Here is a 24929-nt window from a genome sequence, read left to right on the forward strand (position 1 = left end):
CTACCTTAGGTGCCCATGTGGGACGTACACAAAGGCAGCTCACTAGATTTTGGACCAGAGCCATGGGCATGCTGTATTAAGTCTAAAATAAAAAACTAAACTCTTTCCAAGTTGTATCTTTCCTCTGCATGTATTAGCAGCTAGCAGATTTCTTGGGAAAACAACTGCAGAAGAAAGAAGATTATTCAGAGCAGGGCAAGCTGTGGAACGCTGGAGAGCCGACAGAAAAGATGGGACCTCAACCTTGACAGGAAACGAGAGAGATCAAAAGAGGGATTTAAAGCTTTCAGGCACCCATTTTCTCTTTCTTTAAGGGTGAAACAAAACAACAGAGTTAGAAAGAGTGAGACAAGAAATAAAGAAGCTGGATAAATTGAAATGGGGAGAGCGGGTGGAGGGGGGAGATACAAAGAGAAAGACAGATCTTCTGCATTGCCTCCAACTTTCAACTGAATTATAGGAACCAATTTCAAAAATAGCATTCTCTGATTTCCTGGCAGGCTACACGGAAAACCATTTTCACTCTTTGTACATCAGAGTAAATGTGCAGACAGCCATACGAAACCTTTCGCCACATATTACGGCAAAAGCGCTCAACACTGTCAACCTCCGCTGATCCACTCCCACTAAATAAAGTTGTATTTGTTTCCCATTATGATCCCAGGACAGAACAGACCCCCAACAGTGCTCCTTTGTTACCTGCCAGATGGGGTCCCTCTCTTCAGGGAAGATTTGGAAATATCTCTGTGCCAGCTGTACAGGTGGGAGGGTCTGCAGTTTCAGGTTGGTCCACATCTGTATGAACTTCACCAAGTTCTTAAAAGTGTACAGGCCAAGACGATCATTCCCGTAGTTGGACAGGTGGGTCATGAAGATGCTGATCTGGTTCAAAATAAAGCGCAAGAAGTCATGAAGGCCCAATCCACAGATTAATGTCCCATCCTATGAACAGTTGACTTCAAAACTACTCTTAATTCAATGGATCTTTTATAGCCTCTTATTGTGCTTCTTTTGAAGGACGATGTTTAAGATTCTCCTATTGAGCATCTGATGTGAGGGTGAAAATTACATTGGGACTGACCCCCAAAGGTAGTTAAAATGTTGGGGGAGGGTCTTGTGCTCACCAATGCTGCATTTATTTGGAAAAAAAAGGAAATACAGTTAAACCAGTCATATTGTGAAATATTAAAATTGTCTGTTTACAGAAAATTATTTTTCTATACAGTTTTCTTTTGTAATATATTTTCAAATGTAATTTGTGTCCAAGCTGAATTTTCAGCATCATTATTCCAGTATTTAGTGTCACGTGATATTTCAGAATTCATTCAAATATGCTGATTTGCTGCTCAATAAACGTTTCTTCAGTTGTGCTGCTTAATATTTTTAGGGAAACCATGTTTTTCAGGGTTCTTTGATGAATTAAAAGGTTTTTAAAAAATGGCATAATTTAAAATAGAAATCTTTTGTAACATTATAAATGTCTTTACTGTCACTTTTGAACAATTTAATGCATCCATGCTGAATAAAAGTACTATATAAATCAATTGATCTTTCATTTAAAGCATAAAAAAAAAGTTAATTTCAGATATTTTTAAGTTTAATAATGAATATGCTACTCGCAATCCTCAATAGAAATCAGGCATATTGTGCATATGCAAATGAGATCTGAGAGCTACATTTGCAGGAAAGATTTTCAGTGAAGAATGTTTTTTTAAAGATTTTTCTAATCAACCCCAACAGACCATTCCCCAACAGTCATTGTGTGATTCACACACTGGATTAGACATGATAAAGAATACAAGTGTCAATACTCACTGGGTTGAGGAGGACAGTGAGGAAAAGCTCTCCTCCATTTATGAGTTTGTCCAGCTCTTTAGAGCCTCCAGGATACTCATTGTAGAAGATGGTGTGAGTAAAGAGACCACAGGTCTGCCTGGGTAACACCTAAAAAACAAAGATTTTTCTTTCAGTATGTAATCTCTTTATTTAAAATAATCGATTTTCAATTGTATTTATAAAAAAAGCCATATATACACATCTGATGTCAAATTCAATTTCCACATTTGAGTCACTTTAGACTGGAATGGAACGAACTGAATGACTGGATGACCTCAGTGTTGAAAAATGGACGTTCCACCAGAGTTAAATGAGTTGAAGGACGACGAATGACGTGGCCCACACATGATCTTATTTGACAGCCAATGATGGTAGAATGGAGATGATTTACACTAAATGTGCTTTTTTAGTAATTCTTCCGCCATTCTGAAAGCTTACATCATACATGTACGATGAGACCGCTGTCTTTGTTTCCTCATGCGCGTTTATCGTTCCCTGATATGAACACTGGATAATAACTGTATGTCAGCTTGAGGAAATGTAAGATGTGTGTCTTTAGAAAACAAATTAAAAATAGCTGCAGTTTATGAATCCCAAGATGATTTTTTTTTTTACCCATCGTGGCCAATGCATTCTTACACACACACAGAAACTGCTCTGTCATGATTCAGCAAGCTTTTGTCAACCTCTCTCTCTGTTGTCCCCTAAAGCGATACACAAATGATAATTCTTTTTATATATATAAAAAAATTGTACTTCCACAAACAGTTTGCCATTAACCCCCTACTGGGATTCAAAGCTCAAACCGTACACAAAATATCCTGGGGTTTATTGTACTGATTCCAGCCCGGATAAGAATTCAACATACTATCGTTCAACTATATAGCTGTACAGGGCACAGGCTACAGGCTACAGTCTCAACAAAAATGTGCAATCTGTTTTTATCTACATAAATTTATGCCTTGGTGCATTGGTAGTGCATATGTTTTGCAACATGTTAGCCCCAGGGATGCAGGTTCAAGTCTATGTTATTTCTCAAACCCTTTCTCCCTATTTCTCCCACATTATCATCTTCACTTTATCCATTAAAGGCATAAAAGCTTAGCATTCTTACACTGATGCCACTGTGCGCGAAGCCCCTGCGAAAGCGTGCAGGTTTGAGGTGGGGATACTCCTCTGTACTGGTCACTTTGATGCCCCACACTTTCTTCCAGGCCTCGTACAGCTGCAAATGGATGGGATACACTCCAGAGTGATGGGGAGCCACTGCATAACCCATGTTTGTGGGAATGCCATGCTCCTGTAAGGGAACAGCAAACACACAAACACAACACAGTAATGGTCAAAAATAGTGTACTTCAGGATATGCACTAATAATTGTGCATAACTTCATTCCAATTTATATATGTACTCAATGTACATCTCCGGTGAAGAGAAAAAAAGTTTTTTTTTATTATAATTTCATGGTGTTAAATTGTGCTTTGATGCCACATTCTATGTGCATTTTAATGTGATTTGTTCATTTAAAATAAATTACACCTTAACTTTGAAGTTTGTGCATTTCAAAAGTGCTGAGACAGCTACTGCCTACAAAATCTTGCTAATCTTTACAACAAATGAGAGAAAAAATGAGTCACAAACTCCTCCACAGGGCTTGTAGGCAATATTAGCTAAAACGCCATGCTTGGACGCACATCCATGGATGCACAAAAAAAAAAAAAAATTTCATCCAGGCACTTTCAATGTACTGTGGGACATCATGTATTTAAGCCATGCTAATTCTAATCTTGCATATATAGTCAGTCAGTCCATCCAGGATTTCGCAATTTTGCGAGCACAGATTTTAACGCAAAAGCAAGCAAACTCCGCAATAAAGCTTGCAATTTTTTGAAAATATTGTGGATTTTCCACAGAATTTGACTTAAGACATGTCGTGTGATGTCATTACTTGTCATTGCGTATTCAGCCAAAGTGCGACGAGCCCAGCTAAAATTTCTCATTTAAAGAGATTACATACTGAAAGAAAAATCTTTGTTTTTTAGGTGTTACCCAGGCAGACCTGTGGTCTCTTTACTCACACCATCTTCTACAATGAGTATAACAAACATGTTACTAATCTAACCTTACGGTAATGGCACACTATTGACTATCTTCCTTTGTATTTTTGTAGTATGTATGTCTATGTGGAGGTCTTGTCTGTGAGTCTATGTGTATGTATGATATGTATAAGCTATTGGATACCTTAATTTCCTTCGGGATCAATAAATTATCTCTATCTATCTATCTATCTATCTATCTATCTATCTATCTATCTATCTATCTATCTATCTATCTATCTATCTATCTATCTATCTATCTATCTATCTATCTATCTATCATCACTGTGTTCTGTTAAACTGCAAAAAGACAGATTAACAAAACTAGTTCAAACAAACAATGGGCACTATAAAATTTAAATTTCAATGTTTTTGATTTCGTGTTAAATTTGTTTGAAATGAGACGTAGAGATTGCATTGTTATGAATTGTTATTTTCAGGATTTTCTTTTTAGAAATTTAAGAGACGAATGGTTCTTCATGCCAGAAAAGTAATAAAAATGTGTATTTAATGTTGTCTGCGGTGTGCATAGAAAGTGATTAAATAATTTGTATTTAGATGAGTAAAAATGCCAATTCAAGTAGTTTTCCACCCCAAAAAAAGAAGAGAAAAAACGCCTCGCAATATATATCGCCAAATTTGCAAATAAGCAACATAAATTGAAAAAAAATCTCTGCGAAATCCAACATGGACTGTATAATGGAACTGTTATGTTAGAATGAAATATCAATCACAATTTTCTTTCAGACAAATGATCTGATCTATAAAATAAAGGTGTGTGTATATATATATATATATATATATATATATATATATATATATATATATGTGTGTGTGTGTGTGTGTACACACACTCAAAATATACACAAATTGTAAATATCATCTACAGACATCAAATAAATCAAATTAAAAGCCCTAAAAAGGTTTTATCTCATTTTTTTTTTAAAACAACAACATTAAAATAAATAATATACAGACTTAATATTCCAGAAAAATCTGATCACATCTCTGATTATATCAGCTAGAGCTTACCTCCGCAAACTTGCGGTTGAGCAGCATTTGTTCAGCCAGCACAGACTGGTTGTGGAAGAGGTGTGGCTGCATGTGACTCCACATGTGGGGAAACCACCAGAACTCTTTACTGTAGGACAGAAGCAGGTCATCTCCAAGATCCTCCTCATCTGTGCCTGGAAAGTAATTACACAGACACAAACGGTGAACATCTTGACTCTATTCCAAAAGCTGCCTTATAAAACAGCATCCTAACCAGCTCATAAGTGACTGATTAAGAACGCTCTACATGAGCAGCAACTCACACATAGGACACCTGACTAACACTCACAGATCCCAAAAGAGTATGTTGTCAGCATATTGCTAAGCGAACAACGTGATATTTACTTACCCGCATGGAAGAACTTTCCAGAGAATCCCAAGTTGAAAGTGAAATTGGGCACGTGGGTTCGGAGTTCATTCTGCGTCTCTAGAAGTGCCTTTGAAACACGGAGTTTAGCAATTTAATAAAACTTGCCTAAACACCCCTAGGTCAGTAAACGCACAAAACACATTCAAAAAGTACAAAGACAGCAGATGAGAACACAAAAGAGATACATAGCTTAACACACGCCAACGCACGTATGCGCACAACCGTAACAGCGCTAGAGGGACAGCACGAGCATGTCTACTGTCTGTTCGTCTCCTCTGTTTGCTTCATTACCCTTCTCAGATTTAGCTCTACATCTGCCTCTCATTTGATTTGTTTACTGTGCTTGTTTTTGACTGCCTGTCTCTCCAGTGTGACTCAATCAAAAGCCTGATTCATATTTAACTGCACAGAGGTCCGCAGACAGACAAGACTTTGATTATGTTTGCTTTCTATCCTTTCCCTCGGCTGAACATCTGCATCGGGGCGCCCCGAAGATGAAAGATTCACAAGAAGGATGCAGAAAACTGCATTTGAAATATTCATGCTTGTGGCGAGTCTTTGGATGCCCTTTGAACAGTGAGTCGTGAAAAAATAATAAAATAAAAAAGCGAAATGGAAAGAAGAGGAGAGATTTGGGAAAAGAACAGCAGAGGTTGGAGTACTGAAAAAAAAAAAAAAAGAAACACTGGTAATAGGAAAAGTGCTCTCATACCCTGAAAAGTTGATGAATTATATGGATCTACCAAACCAGTTTCTCCATGTTCTGTTTCTGAGGTGCTTTAGACAGATTAGCATCATATAAGTCTTCATCCATGTCTTTTTCGTGGCTGCTGCTGCTTTTCCTCAATGCATATTTCCCTCAGTTTAAATTAATTCCCTTCTGTACATATTTCATTCTGTCCAAAAGATTATATTTTTGGCAACATATTATATTTAAATAGATGAATATTAGGTTTTTGAATACATTTAATAAATCAAATAATTGATTAATAATGGAAAATATAAATCATAATAGTTCATAAAACTTCATATACTTTTTCTGTGTCCCGCTCCATCTCGCGCACAGAAGGGCTCAAATCATCGCACATGCGCGGTTGTACGCGCACCAACTGCACGGACACAAAAATTAGGCTGCGCGCACACGGACAGTGCGCGGACGGTCGAAGTATACTTTGGCCTTAATGTATGTATTAATGTATTTCTGTACATCACAGAAATATCTCGAAGCATCAAAATAAATATACTTGATCAAAAAGCATAGGACGTAGTGGGCAATAGAGTAGGACTATTCTGTCAATTGGCCCGAAAATCTCTCACATGGGTCCTTATCCATTCTTACTGTTGAGCCCTGCTTTTGCTCTATGCATATGTCTGGATCCCTGGAAGGTTAAAGGAGTGGGTGAGAGAGAGATAAAGAAAATAGGAGGGGAGCATCATTTTTAAGTGGACGTATACTGCATGGATATACGGCCCATAATCCAAGACATCCAATCATAGCTAGGCTTAATATAGTTACACTCGATTCACATTTGAAATGTATAAATGTGATGGAACTGATAATAAACTAGCAAACCAATTGCTATTTATCAAAGAAAAACTGCACAAAGCGAATTTTCAAACAAAAAGGCACCCACCTTGACGTCAGAAACCTTCATCCGTGTGCCCTCCTTCCCAACAAAGATGTCATCGACATCCACCAGTATGTAGCGCTCAAGAGCCAGTGAGAGACGTTTGCCAGTCAAGAAACTCACTGCGTCCACCAGCACCAGTTTGTGCAGCCAAAAGTTCAGGTTGTTCCCGAAGAGTACCCGCTGGATGCCATCATGAAGACCCAAATCCTGAACCACGGCTGCATGAAGGGGTCCGGGCGCTCCACTAGCCTCCGTACTCCGTCCCCGAGCTAACAGCACAGGCTCATAGGTGGTGTGGTTAGACTGGAAGACAGTCCAGTCATCTCCAGGTAAGGGGCCATGTTCCACTTCCCGGGCCTTGGTTATGAGCAGCAGTGGAGACTTGGGGTTGATGCTACAGTCCCTTAAACCCAGATTGGAGTGCAGGAAGAGAGGAAAACCCTTGAGCTGGGCACTCTGCAAACTGTTCTCATTAGCCTTTCATGAAGTGTCGGAAGAAAAGAGAGCAAATGAGAAATTATTGGTAAAAGAGAGGAAGATCAAAATCCACTTCAAAAGGGGTCATATTCACATTCAGGTTTTTAGCATTTTATTTTTCCTCCATTCATACTTTTAGTCATAGTCATAATTTTGTATTACAAGACCATTATTCATATTTAATGTGCTCATGGCTGTGATGTTAAAACCATTTTTTAACAGCTTAGACTGAGCTGAATTACATTCAGCATGAGTTTCCAACTCATGGCAATGGAACTCCACTTGAAGTGAGATTTCTAACTTGTAAAAATATGTTCAAACTCAGAAATCTGATTTTCAGAAGCTAGTAGAGCATCTCATATGCTCAATTTGGTTGCTAAGAGAAAACTGTTGAGAAATCAAACACCTGCAATGCTAATGTGCAGCAATGCAGGCCTTCTGTAGTTAGAAAAAAACTAGATGTACTGTGAAGGACATTTGCTTTGCGAACCGATTTTTTTATTTGTTTGTTCCCCTTTAATATATCAGTAATGTATTGCTCATGTACTTCTTTTCGTGAATGAGATGCCCTGTAGTACTATGGGTGCCAGTTTGTTTAAACACCATCCGCACTCATCTGCATGCAGCCCACTCTCCTCTCAGGCCAGCTGACCCTGTGAAGCTGGATCAATTGGTGATAAACTGCACACTGAGTGGAACAAACACAATGAGCCTTACAATTTGGAGAGAGGCCTGTATCCTGCTCATCTCCAAACACAGCCATTATTCTGCCACCAGAGGTAGCAATGGGACCCCTCTGGAGAGATGCATAGTCCATATGACATGTCTGATGAATCATGCACATTTGATCTGTTTCTTTTAATGGCAACACACTGAAACAAGAGGTGGTGATGTCACTCAGCAGCACGAGGAGAATAAGGGTGGATGGGAGATTTTCCCCATATCAGAGGCCTAAGTCAATAACTTCCCTGAGCCTCTCCTTCTCCTCCTAATTCCATATTCCTGTCTCCATTGTTACAGCAACACTTCCAAGCCAAAGGCTCTTTCGAAGCTTATCAGCATTTAACTTTCATTGACACTGAACAATTCTTGAACCGTGTTAGATAATTAGTCCATTTCCAAAAAGCTGTTAAAAGACTTGTAAGCCACCTTGTTATCTACTGCCAACATAAGCAACTCCTTTCTAAGGGAGTCACTTGGAATTTCCTAAGTGACTGATTTGAAACACTATACATGTAGTAACTCTAAGAAGTTGATTACAATAGTTTGATGTTAGCATGTTGCTAAGCTAACAACACACTTCTCTAACAAAAACACACAGTAAACAAATATTGGTTACTATTTTTATAATTTTTTTGGCATTGTACTAAATATAAGCATACTTAAAATCAAAAACTCTGGTCTTGTTTGAAAGTTCAATCATTCTTTATTTTACTACTGAGCTGGGGTTTGCTTTTCTACATAGGATACATGTGATGCTGCCTTTAAATTTGGTAAAAAGGAGGAATAGTTTACCGTCGTTTACCAAAAAAAAAAAAGTTAACAACCTTCATGTCAGGCATCTTATGATCTCTTAAAATGCTAGGTAGTTTTAGAAGGTAGCTCACTATGTTTTAGAACAGAGCTAGTGTGTTCGGTTGCAGCCGGAGACTTAATATGGTCCCTAGAGATTATGCCAACTCAAGTGCTGGTTAGGAAACCGAAAGGGTTTATTCCAATTACACATTGACTATGGATATGGGATTTTGTCAGAAGACTAATAGGAGGGCAAACAAAAGCCTGAACCCATTGATGCATGCAAGCATAACTAAAAGAAGCGCTGGTGTCCACCGTGATGTTTCTATAAGTGCGTTCAGACATACTCCAATTCGTGAGAGATAAATGCATTTGGCATCGACAGGTGCAAGTCAAGGCTTGATGCGAAGGGAATTATGCATGTTCCATTACTAGTGGCAGCACTTTTTCCTTCAAGGGGGAAAAAGGTTTGGTCTGCCTTTACCTACAGGGCCTGTTATCAGACATGCTCAAGGTTCTAAATCAATGAAATCCAGCAAGGAAAGGATGTTAACTGCCTGGACAAGAAAACAACATTTCCAGCCAATCAGGGATCGAACTGCTCCAGTTATTGTGTAAACCCGCAAAGCCTGGGGTAAAAACAGCTTCGAGGAGAATAGGAGCAGCCTGAGTCAATAAAACTTAACGAGCGCAAATTTTGTGCGGTTCCTTTTAAGATGTGTTGATGTCCTTGCCCTTCTGCTGCAGGCGAGCGAGACTCAAACAGTCTCATCAACTGAGTTAACCTCCACTAACAATTAGTGTGCAGCACTTAAGCATGTGAGGGTAATAAAAGCAGGCCTGGCCTTCGGCAAACAATATGAAACTGGGAGAGGAGGTTTACAAGACGGTAATGACAGACAGCAATGAGCAATAGTCAAATGTGGCTCTAGGGCCTATTATTTTCTCATACTGATTTCGAAGAGCAGCTCCCTTATAGAACAAGAGCCAAGACAATCAACAAAGATATTCAGAAATGTGCTATTACTGCAATGTTTAGCATAATGCCCCAACCTCCCTCTGTTGCAAATATTTCTGCAAACTAACATAAGAATCAGACCGTGAAATGTCAGTCATGAGATCGTTAAGTGCAAGGTGATTGACCCACCGGAATTAAGAGTCACATTAACATCCATTAGTGACACAATTTTCTGTGAAAGGTCACACTGTACAAAACAAAATGGCTTACCTTGAAAAAGCCGATGATTCCAACGCCATACTCCACACAGTATTTGTCCAGCAACTCTCTGTTCCAGGCATCCAGGTTGACATATTTGAGGATGTTCTCATAGATGACCAGTGTGAATCGACCCCGGTTCTTGTCTGTGAGTGTGGGCATATCGCCCTTCCCTGGTGCAATCTCAGTCTGGTACCGAAATCTCCCAGATTCCAAGATGGCCACAATGTCCTGGCCCAACTGAGAATACAAGCTCTCCACAAACACCAGCACAACAGGGTCAGTTCGAGACATGTCTGCCGGTTTGGCGGTTCTGGCAGGCAGCACCCTTGCCGACGGAGGGGAAGGAGTCGCTCTGGGATCTTCCCAATCGGCAGTACCTTCTTCTGGGACCACCATACCTCCGACTCCTGCTGGTTCGAGCTCCCGTTTGACGCCATACAGGAAATAGGCTGAGATGAGGACACTGACCATGCAAAAAAGGAAGAGCAGCAACAGGCTGGTCTGCAGCGTGAGCTGACGGAAGAGCCGCCTTACACGTCCACACATCAGCATCATCACCTTGCAACCACACCAATTAGGATAGACACAGTCCTCTATTTACAAATCTATTGTATGGTTTTTCCAATGAGTCAAAAAAGATAAGTCAAAATTGGGCTTCTCCTTAATGCATTTGCTCATGTCACCATTGCAGAGGGTGGCGAGACTGGGTTGGGCAGGGGACTGCATGGGCGAGGTGGGCTTCCACTCTCCAGCAAGGGATGTGCACTGCCCCCACATGCACCAGCGGCCCCCTGCCCAACACCTTTATGCCCCTTCTCTACCCTCTCTGAGTCCTTATCTCCTGATCCAGTGTAGAGAAGATCTGGGTTTCAGACTTGGTGAAGGTGGCTTCTTGTTTTTCGTCACTGGATGCTCTAGACAGATCATGCCCAGAGCATTCTGGCCTCCTCGAGTTTACCTAAAAAGAAAACAGGATTAATTTAACAAAAGTACACCTTAACTCAATGCAATTTTTGCAAAAATATCAACTCTGCACCATTTTAGTAATAAATTATTTTACTTCTGGACAGAACAATCCTTTAAATTAACTCTAAGGTGCAACTGTGTATTCAAGGGCAATGCATTTTGACTAGACCACACAAGCAACTTGTATTACCGCTCTCTGAATGTGGGCTGCAAATGCCAAACCCACATGATGCCGTGGGAGCCCTACAACCTGGGTTTCTTTTCACTGAATACCAAGAACGTCTAGAGAGGCATTTACAAAGGCAATGCAAAGATTATGGGATAATGGAGGCGGCTTGTATTGATTAGTGAGGGCTTTAAAAAGTGATCCTCACTATCCTTCATGCACTTCAAAAGGGCAAAAGTCATTAAATCTTTTCATCTTAAATGAAGGGTTTAGTGCAAAGTGTGGCACAGGTGAATGAGCTGAATATGATTCAGATTAGCACTAACCAAGTAAAGACCTCTGCAGAATGAGGAGAGAACCAATGGTGATTGCAGGTTGTAGTATCGAAGACAAAAGGTGAGGGAAGCCATTAAATTGCTGGCAAGTGTGAAAGGATCTTGCAAGAGGGTTCATGCAAGTGTAATTTCAGGTGTTTAGGCTACCTAAACCTTTCAAATATTCCTTATGTAAATTTCAAATACATTTTGAACTACATAAAATCTTGTTTCAGACAAAAGGACGGTAGAAAGTTTGAAAAGTCAGCAAACATAGCAGTCAGCAGCTGATTTAAAGCCATTCACATTAGGTAGACACCTAAACAAATAAAACAACTTTGACTTTTACAGACGTTCAACTATGTTGACGTACACAGTGGTTTTAGGTTTTTGTTCACTTTCAATAAAATCTTTTCAAAAGATGCAGAGTTTATAGACATGCCATTATCATTAGCCCACATGTCATTTAACTAAAGGGAGGATCATACAATGGCACACAGGGCGTCTGAGGAAAAACTGAAGTGAATCAACAAGACACAACGTGTCTGAGAAGCAATACAGGTCCATTTTCAAAGGCATCACAGACCTACTTCATGTATGGGTTATGTGAAAAGGGAGAGTAGAACAAAGAATCAAAGCCTTGCAGGGGTTCTGGGATAAAAAAAAAAATGCATGAATACCGAAAAAAAGGCAAAAGGCACAAGAGTATGCCTCTAATAAGAGGATGAAGGGGAAAAGAAAATCTTGCCAGAGAAATAAAAGAGCCTTAGAGAAGATCATTTTATCTCTTCAAAAGGTTGCTGGGAGTACAGCATGTAACAATCCTCTCACATTCACAATCCTGAAACACAGCTGTTGATTCTCCTGTCTGCTCGTGATCCAAAATTCTCATCAGGAATTTTAGGGGCTGGTGACGTTAAGAGAAGAACATGAAGTGTTTGAGCTGAATAATGGGGAGGCATTGGGTTTTATAAACCAAATCTAGGCTGCATTCCACAAGGGACACTCAAGAATAATGATTTTGCACCCAATAGCTTCACATCTCCTTCCCTTTACACCAGGATTACACTCAGGCCACAATACCTGTCACTGGGCTCTCATTGTGTCCAGCAGAGAAACGTGAACAGCCATCAGCGTGTCGTCAGAGGTCGGATTACAGTCTTTAAAGCTTCCCTATTCAGAGCCTGGTTCTTTAATATGCAAAAGTTCTGACAAGAGTCGGCTGAAGCAGCTCACTGTGTAATGCATACTCTGAACAGTATGACTCGGATGACATGAAGCATGATATCCCACACCCAGAACAAAAGTCTAAGGACACGAAATGGCTTTGTGGCATACAATATTGTTTCACTTGAACGAAGGTAATAAAATGTTCACTGTAAAATAAACACTGTGTACGAGTGAAAATAAATACAGTACAAGTACAATATTTCATCAATACAAATATGAAAAAGCGAATTGCAGAACTGTACACTCTCTGATTATTCAGATGCTTTTACACACATAAATCTACAAAATCAAGGTTGTGCGTTAAGTGAAAGAATGTTAAATGGTTGTTTTGAGTTATTTATTCGAGTCAGTTTTCCGTGAACGGCAACAACAAACATTGTTCAAAAGAACAATATTTAATAAATAAAAGTCTTTATTAATAATATTCATAATAAAAATATTACTACTAATAAATAGCAATATTATTATACAACTATTCAATTATTAATTGTAATTAATATTATTAGAATATAAAAGGGGTAATGAAAATCTGTCATCATTTTCTTTATGAATATTGAAGAATACTGAGGTCCAACCATTGTACGAGTATGGACAAATGCAAACACTTTAAAATATGCTCTCAAAAATATTTTATATTCCACAGAAGAATGTCATACAGGTTTAAATTTTGATTTATTTATTTGTGGGTGAACATTCCTTTTAATTAGGCTAGACTAATGGTCATATTGTAGATGAAGACTTAGATAAACGTGATGTGTACATATACATATCTAGATTAGAGTTACGTTAAAGGTCTAAAAACAGAGATAACTGCCGTTATCATTGCACAAATAAACTAAAAGCTGATAGGTTGAAGCAAAAAAAAAAAAAAAAAGTGTTGAAACAAAAGTGTCAAGACGTGGAAAAATAAGGACCTTGACATTTAGAAACCTGTCACCATCTCACCCACGCCAGCAAGTTTCTTCTGTCCCAGATCTTCCCTTTTCACGGTCTCAAAGCCCAACAGACGTGTGAAAAAATGCACCCTGCCTGGGAGTCACAAAAGCCATTTTCTGATGGTAGGATAGCTTCCATAACACTCCCTATCTCAAGGGCACAGCATACCTTCATTCCCAACAGCTTGCACCGTTTTGTCAGCTCTGGCTCTTTCAAATCCCTTCGAGTGTTGGTAGAATCATGAGCCTAGACAATGCTCAACAATATTATATTTCAAAACACAGATACAAAATTTTAACTAAAGTTAGATTAGACATGATAAAGCTACCGAATGCTGCCAGAGTGTTCAAATGTTTAAGATTTATGTGCTCCCAGTTACGAGTGCAATAAAACCAAGAGACTGGAAAACACATCAGAACAGCGACATCTACATGATATCTGGAAACGGCACAAAACAAACAAACAAAAAAAGGAAAAAAAAAAGCAATAAAAATGGAAAAGGCAGAGGATATCCATATGCACATGTGTTTTTGAGGGATCTACTGACAGGTAAGAAGATATGAAGCCATCAAATGTTTATCTGCACTGTCTCCACTTTCTTGTTTTATTTCAAGGCAAAGTGATGGTATAGATTTGCTGCTGCGATAAAAAAGGATGGCATGCTTGAACAGCTCTGAACACCGAGGCCACATTCACTGCCGCTCAGAGACACAGGACACTTCCTGGAGCAAGAGTTGTGCATCTGCGTGCCAGGACAGCGGGACAATAGCTGGCCGCTCGCCCTGGACAGCTCGCCTCGCAGGACTAGTTTCTACCGAGCTTAAACCACAGGCAGACCTAAAAATCAAAAGAACCCCACCCAAATCGGTACAGTGCCATTCAACGTTCACAATGCCGGACATTGTTCACAGCACATGATGATGACGGCGACGGCTGCTGTGGGGTCCGTTCATGCTCATGAATGGAAGTAGTCAGACTGAGACTAATGCTGGCACTGACCACCCCTGTTCTGTTACAAGTTCGGCCTAAACCGACAATAAGAACATTCCAAAGCCTGAGTTTGCCTGTCAGTAAAATATGTGTATTTTATAAAAAGAATAAATAACAAAACATATACTTCTTATTACGCTCAGCTGACGCTGAAAACAAATTTGTGCCGTTAATATGTGCCTGTTAATTCATGATGTGTCAATGCACAGCGCAAAAAAACATACCCGAGGGAAAAAGCTAAATAGTCTAATTTGTTAGAGAGACAAATCACCAGCTGCAGGTCACTGGGAATGAACTCAGCCAGATGAGCAACATTCAAAACGTTGTTGACTTCAGGATGATTGCGTCTGTAAAAAGTGAGAGAGTTGTTTAAAAAAAAGCAGCGTTATTCAAAAGCATTTTTCTTGTTAGAAAGGCTGGTAGATTTCCAAGACTTCATTATACAAACTAATCATCTGCTCAGCTTGCATCTTCTTTGTTTAGGTAGCACCTTTCAAGTCTCTCAACATGGAGCCAAAACAACCCCTACCTAGCCAAAAACACAGCTATCAAAACGAACGTGACCTGCAGACGGCCAGCCACATATCTCAGAACATTTTCCTCAGAAATGGCCACTAACCCAACAAACAACTTTCTTTATGAACAAAGCCATCAACACAATCACATTAGTGACAATTACCATGACAGAAAGATGCCATGTTATCTGTCTCGACTAGGGTTACTTAAATTACACAATTCCAGTAGTCGGTACTAATACCAGTAAAATTTCACGGTTTTCTGTACCAATTCCGGTACCATAGCAAAAACTGTTGGAACTATTTTACCATTTAACTATTTGAAAATAAAAATATTAATTAAATTAAAGCTACACGGTGTACGATTTTCTCCCATCTAGCGGTGAAATTGTCTATGACTAACAACTGAATATTACTTTCTAGCCCCTCCCATTTCCGAGGGCGTTTTAACTCCTACGGTGGCCGTATTATTCCAAGATTAACATGGCTTCCAGTTCGACTTCGTCCATGAGTGTTCCTTTAAGTGATGAGGTTACTTTAGAAAACTATTACAAATTGCATTTAGTTATTTAGTCAGTTAACAGGTAGGTTATGACCTCCATGTAAAACGAATGATAGTTTTACGTTTTCGTTCGTCATTGCTAACATCAGCTATCAGGTTCCCAAACGAATGCAAGCTAATCTTAGTAAAAGTATCAGTGCTGTCGTTATCGACTCTGTTACATGCCCTCGAGAACAGGCGTGATCCTCCATCTTCAACAGGCTTTCAAACCTGCCGGCAGTCGCGAGTAATCTCCCCCTCGCATTCGTCACGGTGCCACTGAGTGTAAAAGCGCGAAAGGCGAAGCTTGAATTTGCAGGTATGTCCCTCTTTGGCTAATGTATTTTCAAGATGGAGGCGCAACATTTTGCTGCTTTGTTTTATGGTTTGTATATCTGCAGTCCTAGTTTCGGTTTCCCTTTTTGACAAATGACAAATATTGACTTCTGATACCTGCTGATATAGACAGTTATTTCCTTCCACGCAGGCGCAGAACGCATAGCCTATGCTAGTTGACAGTCGGCTGTAGTCTTTGTGGTGTGTTCAAGTGCCGCTTTTTGGCCCAGACGGAGCCGACGCAAGTTCTTTGATGTCGGTTTGGTTTGTCACAGTCTAACAGATACACACGGGAGTGTTTGAAAGCAGCCACCTGGTTCTCGGTACTAACGGTACTGCAGAAATGCTGGTATCATCACATTTTTTAACATTTGGTACCGAAGTACTGGTATTTTTGACAACCCTAGTCTTGACTAGGGGTGTAAGAAAAAATCGATACACATGAGTATCGCGATATTTTATTTTGCAATACTGTATCGATTTTCAAAAACGCAATATCGATTTTTTTTTTTTTACGTCCAAAAATATTCATGGTAAGACGGTGGTTCACGTTTATGTTGTTTAAAAGGCTCGCCGAACGGTGCGTGTCCACTGGCACGGAGCGAGCGGAGCAAGCGTTTTCAATTCATTCCATAGAAGTCGAGCTTCACGCTCAGCAGTGCATTTTGGGATTGACAGCGGACCGGAGAAAGCGTTGAGAGCGACTGAGAGCGTCAAAAGGTTGGGCAGTTCTCGACTTTATGCAAATATCAAGCGAAAAACGCGGTCGGCAGTTTATGATGGATTTAGTGCGTAAATCATTTTGTTTACAAATTAGACGCTTTGCAGTTGTTTATATATGTTAAAGATTGTATTTTGGATGTGTTTATTGTTATTATATTGGCTGGGTTTATAAAATTGAAAGGATCTTTGCTTGGTGCATTTGGAAACAAAGCTTGTCTATTTCTAAATGTAATCGCGTGCATGATGATTATACTGTCCGTGTGTTGAAAAAAACAAACACACTCGTAACAGACACACCCCAAAGCGGAGACGTTACAGCGTTGCCAGCGGCACCGAGCGTAGTTTTGCCGCTGTAGTGGACGTGCGTTCACACCAAACGCGAATAGAGTGTCTGGCGCGAGTGATTTCAATGTTAAGTTAATGCAATGACGCGTTTACGCGCGTCTGGAGGTCCTGTGGTGCGAATGAGGCGTTTAGCGCGGCAGACGTTAATTTGCCTCATTCGCGCGTCCAGTTCTTTTAAAATCTTTTATCACTTGATAACTTGATTTCAATAGGCCTATATGACACATTCATTTTGTTCACTTTCATTCATTTTCGTCCAGTTCACGTTGTTGTTTTGTATTGTGACAGGGGCTATGTATTTTCTTTTATTATGGCCTACTTGAGAAATATAAAAATTTGCTCACTAAGAACCTGTGAACCACAATACCAAACTGGCAGTCTGATTTTCTGTGAACTGAATTGTTAACCTAAAGTAAACTTCTTTGACTTTTATGCACATCATGTCTTTTTTTAAATATAATTTTTTCTAAAATTATAGTCCTACTTTAAAAAAATCCCAATATATCGCCTTATGCACAGTATCGAAATATATTGCAATATATTGAATCGTGACCCATGTATCGTGATACGTATCGTATCGCCAGATTCTTGCCAATACACAGCCCTAGTCTTGACCACAATTAAGTAACACATTAAAGTCTACAGTCATACAGATCAGTGACTTGACTTATCAAGTGTGCACAGTGAGGAGCTAAATGTATTGTACATTTTTCATTTGTTTTGGTTTCTTGCTTTTGCCTCAAAAACATGCAGCGCTTATTTTTAGGGTTAACTGGATAATGTGCTTCTAATCTTAAACCCAAAACTGAAGATGTGAGGAGACAATTTGCTGAAATCTCAAATTTTCAAAAGCAATGGGCTACAAACAAAAGCTTTAAAGTTCAAAGACCATGTTCAGTGATAAATATCTAAATCTGTCTGAAAGGGAGCGCCAGCGATTCCCACTGCCAGTGTGTTCAAAGCAAAATTTTGCTTTTATAGTTAATAAATAGCTAATAATAATGAATATGGGATGCCACACGAGCAGAAAAGGACATATTTTTGCCTTTATGGGCTTTGGGCTTGATGTAAACCCATCTGAAATTGGTCTCAGGTCTCAAAAACTGTGATGTTGGCCTGAATATTGATATAATAACGTGCAATAATCCCACAGAAGAAATTAATTTAGCTAATGGTAGTTTTAAAGGGGCCATATCGTCAAAATCTGAATTTGATTTAATACATAAACATACTTCAGCATCCACAATGCAAATCCTACCCAGTTCACACTAACAAACACACACACACAAAAGAAGAAGAAGAAAAAGGACGTTCTGAAATAGTTAAGGTTATGAAGTCATAGGACAGAGCACAGGAATGGCCATGTTTATATAAACTATGTGCAATATATCCATATCATAGATCCATATATATTTTTTTATACTGTACATTATAATGTTGTGATGCCTGAATCCATTTGTAGCATTTCAAATAATTTTTTTGTGAAACATCATGCAAAATAAAGGCAACCCAATCATAACAGATCTCATTAACATATAGATGTTTTAAAGGTACAATAGAAAAAAACAGTAATTATAAGGGTCTAATAGGATGGAAAATTATGACGGAAAATTAGACGACAACTGTTTTGGTTGCAAGGAACCTTATTAACCTTAAACCCGTAGTATACTCTTATTATTAGGTAAAAACTGAAAATTCATGACTTGGAAATTAAACCTACTATTATTATTATTGTTATTTAAAAAAAAAAAAAAAAAAAAAAAAAAATTATTTTAAAATGTAATTAATTTATTAGATATTTCAAGGACTAAGAAATCTACCTATAATTATATTACATATTGAAATAATTATTAAAATAGATTATTTACGTATATATATATATATATATACACACATATATACACACATTATTACAATATAAATGAATGAAATTAATATAATTCAATTATTTCATGATTTAATAAATAAAAATGCTACAAATGTGTATGTCTCCTTTAAGTATTTAGTGAATGTGTTAATAGATTCTAATAGTGCTTTGTCAGAGATGGAATGAAACTGGATAAGGTGGATGGAGAGAGAGAGAGAGAGAGAGAGAGAGAGAGAGAGAGAGAGAGAGAGAGAGAGAGAGAGAGAGAGAGAGAGAGAGAGAGAGAAATGGGCAGTCAGAGAAACAGAGCAAGAGATAAAGGGGCTGATAGGATGAGAGCAAACAAGAGCTACATAAAAAAGGCTTCACCAGATTGCTTGGTTCAAAGGGTAAAGATGCCATTGGGACAAACGGTTGGTAAACTCCTCAGGGCTTCAAACACTGAACTGACAAACAACATTAGATACCCAAAGGGCCTAGACGCAGCACAATCTGGAGAAGGTCGGGGAAGTGTAATCCTAAATCCCTAATCCTGTTTATCTGGGCTGGACCAAATGTGCCGATGAAAATGGCAGATGAATGCACATCGAGTGGACTAAGTGTAACCTGAAACTTCATTGCCGACAGCAAAAAAAGATCAGCTCTGCAGATCAGTTCACAGTTCAAATCAATTAGAGGCCATTACAAAGCAGGGCACGACAATATGAGAATACAGAAGCTACACAGCCAAGCGATGCAATTACACCTCAAGCACAGGTATCCCCATAGCCGGACTTCAGTTTAAAAGGCAATCGCCCCCCCAAAAATAAGTTTTAATGGGTTGATATCCATGAATAAACAAGTGTGAAGTCTGAGAAGCGACAGCAGCTCAAGACATCTTTACAGATTCGAAATACTTGAGATGTAAGGACTTCCTCTGTGGCAGATATGGAGGGGACACTCAAAGTCACTATTATGTATGAAGGCACAATGGAAGCTGCAGAGAGCAACAAATCAATCTTCCCTGCTGGCGGCTCCAATCTCAAGGGCACTCAGTCTCCATCAGAAGACTGCATTTGCCCTTGCCAGGCCAGACGGTGTGTGTGCTGAGCTCCATCCTGTGCGCTCTCACACCCGGCATCCACACACACACCAGTTTTGATACAACTGTACTGGTAAACACTCCAGTCTGTCTGCACACAGTGTGCTGCCACCGTTCTGCTGCCGGTGCCAAGCTCGAGGACGGGCTGACTTGCCAAAAGATCCTTCCCCACCCTACGCACAACATGGGCCGCTGCTGTATCTGCATCCACCGCACTGCTGATCTAATGTCCGTCATAATCAGTGGGGGTAATCTCCTGTTTCACTGGGACCGTGCTGACCCCGAGAAACTGGACAAAAACAAAAAAGACACGCAATCGTGTGCCCAACTGACCGTCTTTACCACAGGGGAAATGGGATTATGGGTAGGGAGGAGGCTTGTCTCATAAAATGAGGGTGAACAGTGGGGGCCGCAGGCTGTTAGGGGAACGGCGTGGACTCTGAGATTAAAACAACACGAGCTGACTGTATGGGACCAAAAAACAAAATTAAAATGAATAAACAAAATCAAAGTTATTATTATGTAAAAGCTAGGGGTTTAACGGTACACAGAAACGACGGTTCGGTAAGTACCTTGGGTATCTAAATGGTTTTTTCTCTCCCAAATAAACACTGGCTTACTGAAAAAACTATGTATTTACATAAAAAAAAATTATCAATATTGATGCAACAATATTTATTTATTATGATATAAAGTTTATGGCACTGCTGTAAATAGGAAGTGCTTAATAATTTAAAATAAGGTTAAAATTATTGTGCACACATTCTAAATTTTATTACAAATTTATTATGAAATCCAGTGCTAGTTTTGTAAGTGTATAATATGACGCTATTTTTTATATTAATTTAGTTGTAAATAAGTAATAATATGTAAATATAATTAAGTTTATGAATGTCTTTACAGTCACATTTGATCAACTTAATGCATCCTTGCAGAATACATTAATTTCTCCAAACTTCTGTACCTATAATTGTACCACATATTAAAATACATAAATGATTAAAATATAAATCAATAAAATAAAACAATAGAAATATTGATTTATTGATTTAACTTTTTTTTTTTGAGTACTTTAGTCCTTCAACTGTTGATTAAAATGTTGCTGTGACAGAAAAGGTTTTTTCCCCCCCCTGAAAAGAATGAAATTACCATCATTATTAACATTCCATGAGCAATCATTTAGCAGGTGTCACCCAAATGAGCCCACAATCACACAAAATTAGCTAATTACACAGTGTCTAGGCAATCCTGATGGTAAACAAAAAAAGTGAGCAGAATATAAAGAGCAACTAGGCAGATGGATGTTTTTCCGAGACCAATCAGACAGTGCACAATGATGAATCACAGTAGAAGGAGCCGCACCAACAGGGGTCCTCTTATCCGTGAGACGTGCCAACGAATCAAAGCTAACCGCGAGGTGCATCAGTGCAGCTCCACTCTCTTCTTGTGTCGCTGATATCCAAATACCTCTCAGACAAAGAAGCATTTCAGAAACATGTTTGACACAGGCACAGAAAGAAATCAATGAGCTGTCAGCTCAATCTCTTCCCTCAGTGCACCTTAATGGCTCAGACGAAAAAAGACAGTCCAAGCCTGACCCCATCACTTATAAAGTCATCCCAGCTTCGATTTCACTTTAAATGACAAAACGCAGGGTTAAAAGCACAGAGATATTTGGGTTTAACCAGCTTTTAAGGCCCATGTGGACGCTAACCTCAGGGATGCCTTGAAGAAATTTCAGGGTGGAAGCAACCACACACTTTGTATGTCTCCACCTGTGAAGCTGCACACCGATAAGGACAACCAAACATCTCGAATTCCCAAAATAAAGTAACTTGACTTGTTCAGATTCTGAATGACATTCAGTGTGCTAGAGGAAACTGCTTATACTGAAGCCCGTGTGAAGAAGCGTGCTGGGAACGGGTGCAGAAAAACTCCCGTCAGCTTCTTTAAGGATGTCTTCGGTGGTTAGCCAATGCTACAGGGGATAATTGGTAGCGGTGTGCATCCACTAGCAAATAAAAACAAGGGCAGCCATTACATGCCGAGCCCAGATGCTCAGAAGCACCTCCGTCCCTCTCCTCTTAATTAGGTTGCACAACACGAAGGGAACTAGGCTATTTTTAGCCCCTTTAACTACCGAGGGCTCTCAAAGACCAGGAGAGAGTAGAAACAAGAGGAGCGAGAGAGAGAGAAACAGAAATGTCACCTTTATTTCAGAGGACACTGGAGCCACAAAAAGGTTACAAAAATAAATATCAGCTTGTTATCTCAGGCCAGAAAATTTTGACTTGACCCTGAAATTACCTCCAACGATAACAGTGAATTCATCTTCAGGATGTTGGGAGCAGTTTGCGAATGAGATTACGCTGAAGGCCAGTCACACAAAATCAATTTTAAAAGAGCGAGTAACTAAATCAAATATCCCACATTCCTTCTAGTTCACAACATAAAAAGCATAACTCACTCGCCCTCATAACAGTAATATTATTAGCGTATTATCATAAACTATTATGTTTTCAGATTCCCTTAATAAAAGGTTTTTACATAATCAACGACAATAAATGTTGCCTTTATTCTGTTTCACCTGCTTTATTTGTAGGTCCAGTTGGCAGGTCCATGTGGTTAAAAGTAACGGCAACAAGTAGCACAATTTTAGGGATCATTCATGTCGATAGCTCAAATGGTGAGAGTTGCACCCCGCGGTTTATGACTGCCTTAGGAAGCATCGCTAAAAATTATAATCACGGCCCACTTTCACAAGCTAATCAAATGCTAGTGGATAAATCAAGTCTCGCTCTACAGTACTTCCTGCTATCCTGTCGTACTCAGAAATGGGTCACATTACAGACGTTTAAAGGGTTGGTTCATCTAAAAATGTAAATGTATGTACTCATGCCGATACAAATCCACACACTGTTGATTTTACCCTTTACCACAGGAAAATGTTAAACCAGCTACTTTCCAAACACAAGTTCACACAGTGACCATGCATACATATCGCTCTCTTTTGTTTCATAAGTGATATCTTGCATATTGAAAATCAATCAGGGGACTGTAATATTGTTGTAGAGTCGTTTTGTTGCCAGAATGACTGTTGTTTTTGTATACTGTAGTGGATTATAAGATAATGAACAGGTACGATTTAAAACCGTTTCAACTCACATCAATATTTCATGTCCACATAATCATTTATTTGGAGAAAAGCAGAGTAACGAGTGTTATGACTGTACATGATCCCTTAAATGTTTGTCTTGTTGGATCTTTTCCATTTGTATTGGCTCAAAGCCGCATTCTAGGAACTATTTTTGTTTGCGGAAGCTTTGAGTTTATAGTCTTGACTTTGTTGAAAATGTCATCATTTTCTCTGTAAAAACCAGTTAACAAATTTCTTGTGTTTAATCGCAAAATGAGTAAATGTTTAGACTTTAAATCTGCCATGTTGTAATTCTAATTTTAATCTAATTTACATTTAATTCGAATCTGATTTAAATACAACATTTCATTATATCCTCTTTTTTTTTTTATCGGAAATTAAATTAACAAACATATTTAAAAGGAGTTAAGGTGTGCTTCACATTGTATAACACCTCCAGACATGATATAGCCTATAGTAATACTGTGGCTAGTAAAAAAAAAACAGCTTCTTCAATATCTTCAAAAAGATTCAATTCTCAGCTTCGACTGCTGTCCTGAGGCCAATGCCATATACTATTCTGTCCATCAAACTCAGCAGAGACACAATACTACAATGCCATAAAGAAGGATATAACAGGCTGTCTAATCTCCTACGGCTCACGCTCGATTGATCCAGGACAGCTGCACAAACCGCTTACACGTCTTTTTTTTAACCCGTTGTTTAAAAGAGAACTGTGGCAAAGCTGTTTTATTAGCTGTGATTAGATCGGGTTTAATATGCTAGAGCATAATGGATCGCCATCAGCGCGGGTGTGCAGTTCTGCATTGGGGTCCTGTGTCTGAAACACAATGAGACGTCTATGTAAGGCTCCTCTTAAGAGACAAACAACAATGAAGTGGCCGTGTCAGTTCGTACATTTCTCTTGTTATCCAGGCTCCATTTTTGCTGAGGCAGGACAAAAGACGCTTCAGGTTTCACTGAAGGAGGGGGAAAAAAACAACTCTCTGATAAGGCCACAGTGCTTTCTGTTTCTCATTTATAAACTTCAGGTTACTGGTAGAAACAGACATTTTGACTGATACGACTGCAAACAATGGCAATGGTCTGTTCTTCTAGACAGCATTCACAAAAAATAATAATTTAAATCACATGCAATCAAGCAAGGCACTTGAATGTACAGGCGTAAAGAAAATAAATATCTGTTAAGCAACTGAAATGTGGAACAGACATGGTGTACATTGTGTAATTGGAAAAATAAATCCTAATATCATCTGCTTCCAATATCATTCTAATCCCACCGGGACAGACAACACCCTATTGGACTACAGCACTGACTCTTGCTCCATTTTGCTGGGTTTTTAATATGTATATTGCTTGCGATAAATTGTTTGGATTAGGCCACATGTACTTTGAGAGGTTTATGTTTTGTAAAGAGCCTTGAGAACTGAAAAAGTCCTACATATTATAGACATTTTTATTATCAGGAATCTTAAAGAATTTAATTATTCTGATTCTTCCTAATGATTCCTGTTCCCTAATTCATTGATGATTCTTTTTGCACCAAAAACAACTTTTCTATTTTA

General features: G+C 38.9%; 1 protein-coding gene across 1 annotated transcript in view; it reads right to left on the bottom strand.

Moving 5' to 3' along the window:
- ndst1b (N-deacetylase/N-sulfotransferase (heparan glucosaminyl) 1b) overlaps window positions 1-24929 on the bottom strand; it is a 98785-nt gene that overhangs the window by 19117 nt on the left and 54739 nt on the right. Inside the window, exons 3-9 of the mRNA XM_084386931.1 lie at window positions 10207-11155; window positions 6990-7463; window positions 5335-5422; window positions 4965-5119; window positions 2951-3136; window positions 1816-1944; window positions 700-882 (exon numbers count right to left, since the gene is read on the bottom strand). Of these exons, the coding sequence (XP_084243057.1) occupies window positions 700-882; window positions 1816-1944; window positions 2951-3136; window positions 4965-5119; window positions 5335-5422; window positions 6990-7463; window positions 10207-10752 (1761 nt within the window). The 5' untranslated portion in view covers window positions 10753-11155. The remainder of the gene's footprint in view (window positions 1-699; window positions 883-1815; window positions 1945-2950; window positions 3137-4964; window positions 5120-5334; window positions 5423-6989; window positions 7464-10206; window positions 11156-24929) is intronic.

This window comes from Rutilus rutilus, assembly GCF_951802725.1.
Source record: "Rutilus rutilus genome assembly, chromosome: 18".
Classification (NCBI taxonomy): domain Eukaryota; kingdom Metazoa; phylum Chordata; class Actinopteri; order Cypriniformes; family Leuciscidae; genus Rutilus; species Rutilus rutilus.